At 36.0% G+C, this 11590-nt stretch overlaps 1 protein-coding gene across 1 annotated transcript; it reads right to left on the bottom strand.

The window, feature by feature from the left end:
* Nucleotides 1-4492, bottom strand: LOC114732491 (cytochrome P450 90B1-like). The gene is made up of 8 exons (XM_028919764.1): nt 4110-4492; nt 3717-4041; nt 3482-3634; nt 3148-3396; nt 2967-3059; nt 2770-2848; nt 2528-2634; nt 1-556 (listed from the first exon to the last, which is right to left on the bottom strand). The coding sequence occupies exons 1-8, from the start codon at nt 4307-4309 to the stop codon at nt 320-322; spliced, it is 1443 nt and encodes a 480-aa protein (XP_028775597.1). The 5' UTR covers nt 4310-4492; the 3' UTR covers nt 1-319.
* Between the last annotated feature and the right edge of the window lie 7098 nt (nt 4493-11590).

Below are 11590 nucleotides of genomic sequence, written 5' to 3'. Positions count from 1 at the left end.
GATGAACCAATCAAGATATCATATATATTTACACGCGCACCCCAAAGGCGCATATACAGATCTAAAGTTTACAACAGTGTGGAATAAACTAAACTTCAACATATTGGCTTGCAGGTCCAGGCTTATGCATGGCAGGAATATTTATACTTTATATTCACACACACATACATATAATGAAGTGGTCTGATCTAATGAGTATGTTTCGTAATTTCTTTTTTTGGTTTTTTCAGTTTGTCTCCTTCTGGCAGACTTGTGCTCTAGCTAGGCCACATAGTCCATAGAGATATATGGGTATATATTAAAGGAAACACAAACACGATCAAATCAAAGATAGACGTTGGACCGTGATGGGTAAGCCTTTAGGAAAATCAACGAAAGGGTACACAAAAGCTTGATCTTGTTCAGCCAACTGCCATTCACAGTTGAGGATGAGATGGTGGATGAAAATCGCTATTTCTAGCTTCGCCAACTCTGATCCCGCGCAGTATCTCCCCCCTCCTCCAAACGGCATGAAGTTATTGCTCGTGCCTGTGCTGCCTCCACGACTCCCATTGTTCTGCGCAGTATCAATTATCAAATCAATAAATGAAGAGAGAGAGAGAGACTAGGGCCTGAGGAAAAAAAATCCAGAAATCTATATACTACCTCGGTTCTTAATATAAAATGTCATTTGATTTTTATTTTCGTTCTAAATATAAGATCTCAATCCACTTTATTTTTCATACTTATTCATTTTTTTTTAAGATAGTTCTTCTAATAATAATAGTTTTAACCAATAAACTTGATTAGCATAGATATTTTAAGAAAGACAATACCTATTTATTACAAATAACTAATTTAATTTATTTTCTTAATTTACTCAAATTAGTCAACTAACTCTTATATTTAGTACCGAAGGTAGTATCACCGAACGAGTATGGCTATTAATCATACGTAAGCAAGAAGAAGCAGAACTCATATGAGAAAGAGAGACTCAAAGGCCAATATCAAACAACCCGAGTCGTCTAAGGGCATATTGATAATGTTAGATTTGGTTTTAGAAGGTTGCTGACTTATGATGCCAGTATATCTGTCTGAGGTTCCTATCACCGTCTTCGTTATGGTTGGGTCCCTTTGCCCTTGGCTATCTATGAACTCTCAAACTGATCTCTTTGAATTTTTTTTCCCAGGTAAACATATGAGAATGGGCATAAGAAATTAAATCTGGTTTGGACCAGACAGGAGATAAAAGCACAGATGCAGGTGCAAGAGGGGAAGCCCACTTCCACATGGGCATTGATAGTATATAGGAAGAGAAACTGGCTAATTAGGCCCTGACCACACGTTCCAACGGAGCAAATATGATATGATCATCGTCTTCACGGCATCAGGTGGGGGACGCCAGCTCTTTGCTCCCTCATCGATCATGACACTTCATGCCCACAAAATATCCTTGGACACTTACCCAGACGTGCGGCTTCAGCTGATTTGACCACTGTTACTGGTTGGGTCCATTGATCAGTCCTCCATCGTAAGCCACAACCTTATTAATCTGTCTCCACGGTCTCACGCCCGATGTAAAAGCCATAATCGTCTTTGACGAGTTAGGATGATAGCATTTATGGATGAAAACACAATGTCGTTTAATTTGAAATAATTTACGCTGCTTTTTCTTTTCTTTCTTTATGTTACTCTACTCACCATTACTTCATTGCTTCAACATTTTCTTGATATGGGTAAGGGGTTGGAAGAGGAAAACGACAAGTGTACTGACACTAATTAATCATGAATATAGCTAGAGCCGTGATGAAAATGTCTTGCTTCCGAATGAGGATGATATGAGTAAAAGTCAACATTAATGAATGTTGAGTTGATGGAGGACTCTTTCAGCTTGTCAAAGCCGTACATTTATGCTGTACCTGGGTGTGGTCTGAAACGCCAGACTGAAAATCCTACTGTGTCCTAGAATGGAAGATGACGAGGGCTGGGATTGCGTGTAACACTAAACGACAATTTTAGCGAAATCCACAGCCTGTGAGGCTGTGGTACGCTGCGGGGACCCGCACACACCAATAGAATGAAGGAGAAGTTACTCCACATACATGTGTCAATGCATGCATTACGAACTAGAAACGATTTAAATTTCATTCATGCATGGAGCGCTGTACCTTTAATTAGATTCCTTAATACCACCTTTTATTCTGGTTATAAAAACAGTTAACTAATTTAAAGAGATTAAAAAAATAATTTGAACTAGTTATTTGTCCTAAATAGGTGTTGTCTTTCTAAAATATCCTTACTAATCAAGTGTATTGACTAGAACTATTATTGTTAGAAGGGCTATTTTAAAAAAAATGTATAAATATGAAAGACAAAATGGATAAGGATATTATATTTAGAATCAAAATAAAAATTAAATAAAGTCTTATATTAAGAATTGAAGATAGTATATGGTTGTAAGGAATGGGGTTTAGAAAAGTGAAAAGGGAGTATGATAAATATTATAAATCAGGCATACGGAGTGAGATTAATCGTAATAAGAACTCACTTGCCATCTCCATGGATCGAAGAGTTGAGGGTGGTCAAAATTTGAAGGATCAAGATGCACGGCGGCGAGAACCGGAAGGACTTTCCAACCACGTGGAATGTCATAGCCTTTCAAACATGAACAAACATTTTCAATATACATACCGAAAGGAATTTATACTATAATTTTTCTTCGACTCCAACAAACTGGTCCTTCTCTATTCTTTCTCTATGAAAGAAAATTTTCATTTTTTAAAGTCCTACCTTTGTACCGTATATCCTTGATAGCCTTCCTGTGAAGAAATCTCACCACGTTTCCCAGCCGAAGTGTTTCGTTGACGACCTTCAGGATACGAAGAGGAGCTTATCTTAATGGAGTGCGAATCGTACAATTATTAAATGAAAGGAAATCAGTCGAAAAGAAAAATTCCCATTTTTTTCTGTCATCTTTTGTGTCTTACCCAGTGAGTAAACTCCATCCGCCTGTAGTCATCCCAAGTCAATTCCACATCACCCGCTTCTCTTTTGGCTCTGGCAATTTCTCTGTGTTCTTCCTATTATTTCCCCGGAAAAAGAAAAGAGAATTCAGTAAAAATTTAGATTTTCATATACCGCACACGTGACATCGTCGTGCCTGCTTACCCTTAGCTGCTGGACAGCTCTAGGACAAGCCGGTAAAAAGTAAAGTGCCAGAGATATGGCTACGGATGAAGTTTCATGCCCAGCAAAAAGCAAGCTTAGAATCAGGTCAAGAACTTGTTCTGATGTCAGATTTGAATTCTTTAAAACCCAGCTTAGAAGGTCATCGTCCAAGCCTTTATCACCCCCTTTGATGTTTTGGTTTCTTTCTTCCATTTTCCTCTCTATGAACTTCAGTATGGTGAACCTAGACTGTAAAATTATGACACACACAATATCAAAAGCTAATATTTAACGGATACTGAACGGGGTTCATTAAATAGTTATGGATTATAACCTGTAAAGCCTTCCGGTATGCCGTTCCAGGTAAGTTCAGAGGCGCCGAAACCACCCCTTTCATGAAAGTGGCGTACGCTTTCTTCAACGCCTCTGCCTCAGGAGTTTCAGGTTCGAGGCTCAAGATATTCTTCACCATCAAGTTGAAGGTGAACTGCAATTTCGAAAGAAAGCATAAGAACTTATTACCGTTTCACCAGAAATCACAAAATCCACCAGCCTGAAATTTTGTTTACCTTCTTCGCTTCTTCTTGAGCGGAAAATTTAAAATCCTGCTTCCACGAGTTAAGAACAAGCAGGGCGTGCCTCTCCACGTCTTTCAGCATCGTTGTTCTGAGCATGGCATTGCTCATAAAGTTGAGCGCTATAGCTCTCATGTCTCTATGCATGTCGCCGACGACGACCAACATGGACCATTTTCCTAGTATTCCGCCAATGCTTTTTGGGTAGCTACATTCAAACAATTTTCCTTCGTTGTTAAATATGAACTTATTCAGCTCTGCATCTGCTGAAACAATCGCTGGCTCCCCAAACAATGACGACTTGAAGATTTTACCATACCTACAGAACAAGACACACTTTCTGAGTCGTTTCTATGAAAAAGAAGATTGAATTTGCTTTTGGTGTACCTTGCAATATGCTGTTCCATGAATTCTCCTATGGTCGTAGCAGGGTGTGGCCTCAAGTACCCAATAGTTTGCCCAACAAGAGGCCATCCCATTTGGCCGGGGGGGAGATTAAGCTTGGGTTGCTTTCTTCTGAAGAGAAGGATAATGGGGAGGGCTAGAATGAGAGAAAGAAGCCATAGATTGAGGTATGAATCAGACATGAGCGTCTTTTTGATTTGTCTGATTCTGTCGTTCTGATTTATAATACTAGTATATAGGTAGAAAGTGAAACAGAAAGACGTTTTTGCAGCTTCCTATAAATTGAGAAAAGCCTTAATCTTATGCTTCCGACAAAGAGTTTCCATTTTCTGGTTGTAACAAAATGCCTAAATCAAGTGATTTCAATGAAACTGTAAAGTCGATAGGCTGCTTTTATAAGCTTCTCCCGTGTCTTTAAGCGATAACAGCGGAAAGTGGCAACAAAATCGGCTTTACACTTGGGAGCATTACATTAAGGCATGATTATGAGAAAAGATATATTCAGAAACCAATCAGCAGACTCAATGTTCTTTGTGAATGATTATAAATAATTAGGTTGCGTGGCCTAAAAATATTCAGTTAATTAATTATTATAGATACCCTCGTCTTTTTCCGCGCACCTTTTCTATCACTAACTTTTTTTTTTTTTTTTTTTGAAGTTCATGGTATATAAGCCTTTCCTAGAAATATTTTAAAAACAAAACCAAAAAAAAAAAATCCAACATATATATATATATATATATCAGGAGACAGTGGACACGCTGTACTGGGTTTCCTAGCATCAAGAGTCACACAGGACAAGATGTTTCTGAAGTGCTTCCATCTACAAAAATTTTATGTTTTCATTGTTTCGTTTTCAAGAATCTTTGCGGGCACAGCACCTGTGCTGACTGTAGAGACACCACCTTATTTCTATTTGAATGTATCGATACGTCTTTAATTATTCCAACACCACAGACGTGGTTTTGTCTCTATAGTCTTGTTCTTCTGGATATGAGTTAATTTCGATGTACTTAAATAGTTAGGGTTGTGTTATGCTTAATTACGTGAAGATGACATGCACGGGACTGCAGAATTGGAGGGGAGGTAGGAATAAGAAGGAAGAAGTAACAACCGCATGGACAAAGCTACTCGTGCGGGTGACCTACAATCACGGTCATACGCCAATGATTGTTGCCACTTGCCACAACGCTCTAATGAGAGTGTGCCGCATGGCGGGACGGCACGTGCGGACATGCGCCCTTTCATTCCTTCATCATTATATACTACACCTGCTCTTAAATATAAGAACTAGTTGACTAATTTAAAAAGATTAAAAAAATAAGTTAAGTTAGTTATCTGTAATAAATAGATATTGTATTTTCTAAACTATTCTTGTTAATCAAATGTATTAGCTAGAACTATCATTATTAAAAGAACTATCTAAAAAAATATATCAATAAAAGAGATAAGGTGGATTGGGGTCTTATATTTAAGATTAAAATAAAAATTAAATAAGATATTATATTAAAAACTAGAGGTGGTATATGTATTTCATTTTCCGTTCTTAATACTGTTGTCACTTTTAACAACAACAAAAATGTTAACTCAACAAATTTAAAAGAGAACTCTATGATTATTGGGAAATTTGGTTAAAAACCCTTATTTAAAAACTTAATTGATTAAAATGATTTAAATTTGAGCGAGTGTAACTATAAACCAAGATTGTGTGCAACTTTTCTTTCATTATGTGTAATATATCTTTTGCTGTGTGTAAATAATTTTTGTTATATATTATTGATGATATGTTACACACAACAACAAAAAAAGTTATACTCAAGTTATAATTGTAGTGTTTAATTTTAGATCCTTTTAATCAATTAAATTTTTAAATGGAGATGTTTAACCAAATTTCTCAAGATTAAATGATTAGATTAAATCTTAATTTGTACTGTAGTGATGAAAGGGAAGGAGGGGGGCTATAACCCTATACCATAGCGTGACCACTTTAATAAAAGTGCTCCCCCCCCCCCCCAACTCCACAAAAGCCCCGTCGCCGTCCTCTCCTTCTGTGGTGAATTAATTGTCGGGTTATCGTACAAAGTACCACCCCACGGTCCTAGCTAGTTGTACTGTCAAAATCACTCCTGACATTCAGCCTGCCTGCGTTTTGATGACTTCGAACTGTGTGAAGCCTACAAACCGGATAACATAATGAAGGCAATCCCCAGGCTGCTGCTCCCCACCATATACCAACTGCTTTCTGCTCTCAATGTATATATACTGCAAATGCAATTGGTGGATGAACTGATTAACGCCAGTGTGATTTTAATTGACATCAACTTAAAAGGTCAAACCACTAACATGGTTTTTTTTTTTGACTCCTCTCTACTGTACTGTCACATATCTACTCAAAAGAAGATAATTAGGAAGACAGAAGTAAAGTGGTGGTTCATGGGGGACCTCGACGTTTATCGTGGCCTTCCGGGGGGCTACCCAAGCCTCAGTCTTTGACCCCTCTCACCCACATTCTCTCTGTGTTTCTCCATAACCTTGTTACTATTGCAACAACGTCTTTAAGCACTACTTTATTGTGCTATTTACACCCAACCATCGATTTCTTATATCACTAAAAGCATATAAAGAGACTAGAAGGAGAGAGAACATACTTCAGGTAAAAGGCATAAATAGAATTCAATAATTTAACGGTCCAGCGCGACACCAAACTTCGTTTATATGAGATTATGGGTTTGAATTTGTTTGCACTCAAATTGTTTCAACCTGCCTTTTGTACTTTAGGAAAAATAAAGCACATTATAACACATGCCATATTCATCAATTATCAAATACTCCTCCCTCCCAAGCATAGAAAGCAATACTTCTCCGGTCCTAAATATAAGACTTTTATAAGGGTACTTTATTTGTATCGGTCTTTGTGGTCTGAATCATGAAGGCCGCGTAGTTCTGCTGCATGCAAAAGCTAGTTGAGGTATGGAGTAGCTGCTAGCTGGGATAGATCCTCAACAACAGGTGGCCTCATTATACCTTCATGATTCAAATTGGATATGTCGTTACTCTATTGACTTTCAGTATTTCAAAATACTCGATCCTCACAGCGCGCACAGAGAGAGAGAGATGAAACCAAAGCTAAATTAGTGTTAAAGGGCTCATTTACTTTTGCTTTCGGCCAAGCCTCCTTGTAGTCCCCACCAACAAGCTAAGGTCATGCTTCAATTGAATAAATTATAGCATGCTTTGGATTATTGCAACCCCCCCTCCCCAAAAGATAATAATGAATACCCAAGTTCCTGCAAACACAACGCCATTAATCAAACTCAATGGAAGCTCTTTGTTTTTCCCCCCCTCAACAAGGCCACAGATTGAAACCGTGAGGTTACAAACAGATTACACAAAGTTCGAGCCTCAAATATTTTAACACCCAAATGGTGGATCATCAAAGTTTCGATAACAAACTGTTATGATCCGTTTGATGAGAGAGCCAGTCAATGGAATAATTTGTTTTTCTCGGAGAACATGGTCAGTGGAGACCTTCCAATCACGCATAAGGAGATTTTTGATCCTTTTGCTTCCATATGGGATGTATAACTTCATTAGAGCCGCGGTAGAATTCCAAAATATTCAGCAGCAGTGTTCTCTGATGATGGCTTAGATATTTTGTGAAGCCCTTTAACCAAAGAGACGAATCAGCCCACGGCAACTAAACCCAGCTAGCTCCAGCACTGTAACTTCGCATAATAAAAGTGCTTTGCTTTAATATGTGTTTCCTCCTTCTTGAGTAGTTCGACTCTCACTATCTTAAAGAAAGCAAATTTCACATGCATACATGTCACCGAAATGCATAAACTAGGATATATAAGGCGATTTATATATGCTCTTTTATATAGACCTAACCTGAATATTGAATGATTTCGAATATATTCTCATCCATCACGTCACGTGATTTAAGGAAGTTCCTTCTCTGAACTTACAATCCGACTAGGAATAGATATTGTGTGTGTGTGTGAAACAAATTATCTCTCTATAGCTTTAGGTTGCTGCCTTCAAGTTAAAGAAGGCGCAAAAAGTGAAACTTCAAAGAATTCTTAAGGATTTGTTATCCAAGTCCCCTGACTCTGAAGTAGAGTATATTAATAATTTAGCTTTCAATAAATGGTACTCCTCCGGTCTTTATTATAAGACCCAATTTGACTTTTTATTTGGTCATAATTATAAGACCCAATCCATTTTCTCTCTTATATTTATGCATTTTTTTCCAAGATAATCCTTCTAATAATGATAGTTTTAGCCAATATACTTAATTAGCAAGGATATTTTAGGAATAACAACACTTATTTATTATAAATAACCAACTTAACTTACTTCCTTAATCTCCTCAAATAAGTCAATTGGGTCTTATAATTAGGACCGGAGGAGTATATCAATTTAGTCTTTCAAAGATAATTCTCTAAATTTAGTCATCGAAGATTATACACTGCTCCCAATCAAAATGATCCTTAATTAGCCACAAAAAATATACCCCTCAAGTCTTTAATATAGGATTTAATTGTTGAGTTGATTTTGATCCTAAATATAATACCCATTTCTCATATTTATCAATTTTTTTTAAATTATCCCCATGGATATCCCCTCAATCATAATCTAGTGAAAGAGAGGGGAGGGTATTAAGGAAGATGATTATGGTATTTTAGGAAAAACATATCATATTTATTTTAATTAACTAATTTACCTAAATTCTTTAATTTAATCAGATTAATTAAATAGGTCTTATACTAAGAACTGAAGGTGTACTATTTTGATTCTAAAAGAAATAAATAACGGGAAAATCCATTGAGATTTTTTTCTCGAGTATCGAAATGAATAAAGATGATAAAAATTATAGAGACCAAATTTAATATTTTATTTTCGAAAAGCAAATGAAAAATACGATTCTTATAATATATTGATTTTCACACCCCGAGTTATGGCTTTTCAGTTCTACTACAATGAACCATGGTATAAAGTGAGGATGTGATGAGGTGCTTTCAGCTGCCCAACCCACTTATTAACGAAAGAGAAGCAGCATTTCATAAATTGGACCACCATTTAAATAATTATAGATTGTTCAGGTGGGATGGCAAGACACAATAATGAGAACCAATCAGTCCATCAAAGTCCAAACAAAAGAATATGATAAAAAGCAGGCATCAGTTTGTGCCTTTGTGGTGATGTTATTCACATTATTGTACCCCTGAACGGTAGAAGAGTTAGATGAGGTTTTGAGCTTGTGATTCACAGCCTAAGTTATGAAACGTAGAAGAATCATTATCATTCTTACTTCAGAGTTTTGAGAGGCAACACACAGATAGATGACAGATCTTTGGGCATTCATCTTCTTTTTGCAAGCGCAGCCATATTTCTTTCACTCTTGCTTATCGTGCTTCGTAACAAAATGGACACATACGTGCCGTTTAACAGGATGTCTCCCTAGTTTAAAATTCTCATTTTGATGTTTTGCTATGCTATGTACACCTATCGTTACCCAAGGAATCTGGACCTTAATGTTCCTTTCTAGTCTTTAATTTTTGTTTGAACATGAAGAAAAATAGAAAAGAGAGAACATTGGGGGGGAAAAACTTTTAAATGAAGGGTTAGTCTTTACAACAAAGTATAACCACTCTTCAAATCCTAAGGTCCCCTCTGTTGAGCAGCATTGAAAATAAGTGGTAGGGGTTGAGATTGCAATTGAGAAATATCATTAAAAAAAATTTAATATGAGTGATTGCTTGTTATATGATATTAGACAAACCATGAAGGTAACATTAGAAATAAGTAATTTCTCATGCTAAATATTTTTTTTCAATTTCAATTCTAAATTTTATTTCTTATTTTTAATACTTCGTACCAAACAAAATATAAGTGTTGCAGGAAAAAACCTCCCCCGGGGCCAGGCCTAGCAAACAACATTTGGTCGTCCACCACGATCAGCGACTATACATTCCACTTTGGGAACTGTTCACATCATCGACTATCTGACAACAAATTTAAACTTTTTCGATGACCTTGAACAATTTTGAAATAGAGCAAGCTGACATTTACATTTCACTAAAATAATGGTTATGAGAATGGCACGTCAAGTCAATTATTTAGGCTATAAATTAAGACGTCATATTCTTCTGTGGGGCAATCAACTGAGAAATTTTATATTCGTGAATTATAAACTATGCGTTCGCATATGATACAGCTACTGCTAGACCCTATCTTATTATGAGGTTGCCCAAGTTATTATCTTTACGTGAAAAAACAGAGCATGATAACGTCATTTTGTTCAACTATATTGGTTGTGAACGTCTCTTTCCCATGTTACTGATATTGATGTGTATAATGATTGACGAACTACAGAGTCCTGTGCTTTTCCAACGCGTGTGTATCGCACAGGAGGCAGTGTACATAATGATGGTATCGCCACAATGCTCAAATAGAGCATGGCAATATTTTCCTTGTCGGTGTTCTTATAACCCTGCATAGAAAGAAACTAGCGGTCACCGTGGCATGATTAGGGAAAAAAATTGTAAGTTCATAACTTATAAATAACATGATTTGTTTTAGAAATTTTGTAAATATATAGGAACTGTAATTTTATATTGATATATGCTAGTATATGTGAATATACGTTAAGCACATGATAAACCATAAAGCCCAAAAACAGTAATCAGACACGACGAGACAGAAATATAAAATACACACGACATCAGAACAAAATTGTTAAAGAAAGCAGCAAACGGGTCACAAAATCACAATGGGTCAGATTAGGATGCAAAATAATAAGGCAAAATTACAACAAAATCCTAAAAAAAATAATTACCAGAAAATCTTAATAACAACTTAAATAACTTGTAATCACAAGTCTTAAAATAAAAAATTACAACATCTAAAACTTAATTTGTAATTTTTTCCCTTCAAATCTCATTGTAATTTTCCTAAATAAAAATCAAAAAGGGAATACTTGTATGTGAAATAAGCACAATTATTATCATTATTATTTTTAACGAGATCAAAAAGTAGGCGCAATCATTATCAATAATCAGATAACACCGATAGGAATCATAAAATTGTAATAAATCATACTGCCACGTCCCTATATATAACACATAGCTGCCAATATTAAGCACGCTAAGGAATTTGTTTGTGTCTGAATAGTTCATTCTTTCTAAATTAGCCCCCAACTAAACAGAAATATTTTTTTTAAAAAAATAATTAAATAGGGATTTTTTGTTTAAAAAAACAACTTAAGATCAACTCCGCATGTTAGCATTTGACTAGCCACCGACTCGCTGGAAGAATCATATGACCTAGACCCATAACTGCTTAAGATACAACTCTAATATAATACGAACTCCAGTTCTGTTAATAAAACCCTGTTTGTAGACTACAAATGAAGTTTTATAAATAAAAGTATAGGACTGAAAATAGTAACATAGTAGAAG

The sequence above is a fragment of the Neltuma alba genome, unplaced genomic scaffold (assembly GCF_004799145.2).
Source record: "Neltuma alba isolate B1F8T4 unplaced genomic scaffold, ASM479914v2 tig00012917_pilon, whole genome shotgun sequence".
NCBI classification, from domain to species: Eukaryota; Viridiplantae; Streptophyta; class Magnoliopsida; order Fabales; family Fabaceae; genus Neltuma; species Neltuma alba.
Note: the sequence above shows the minus strand (reverse complement) of the source record. Positions and strands in the feature narration are given on the sequence as shown.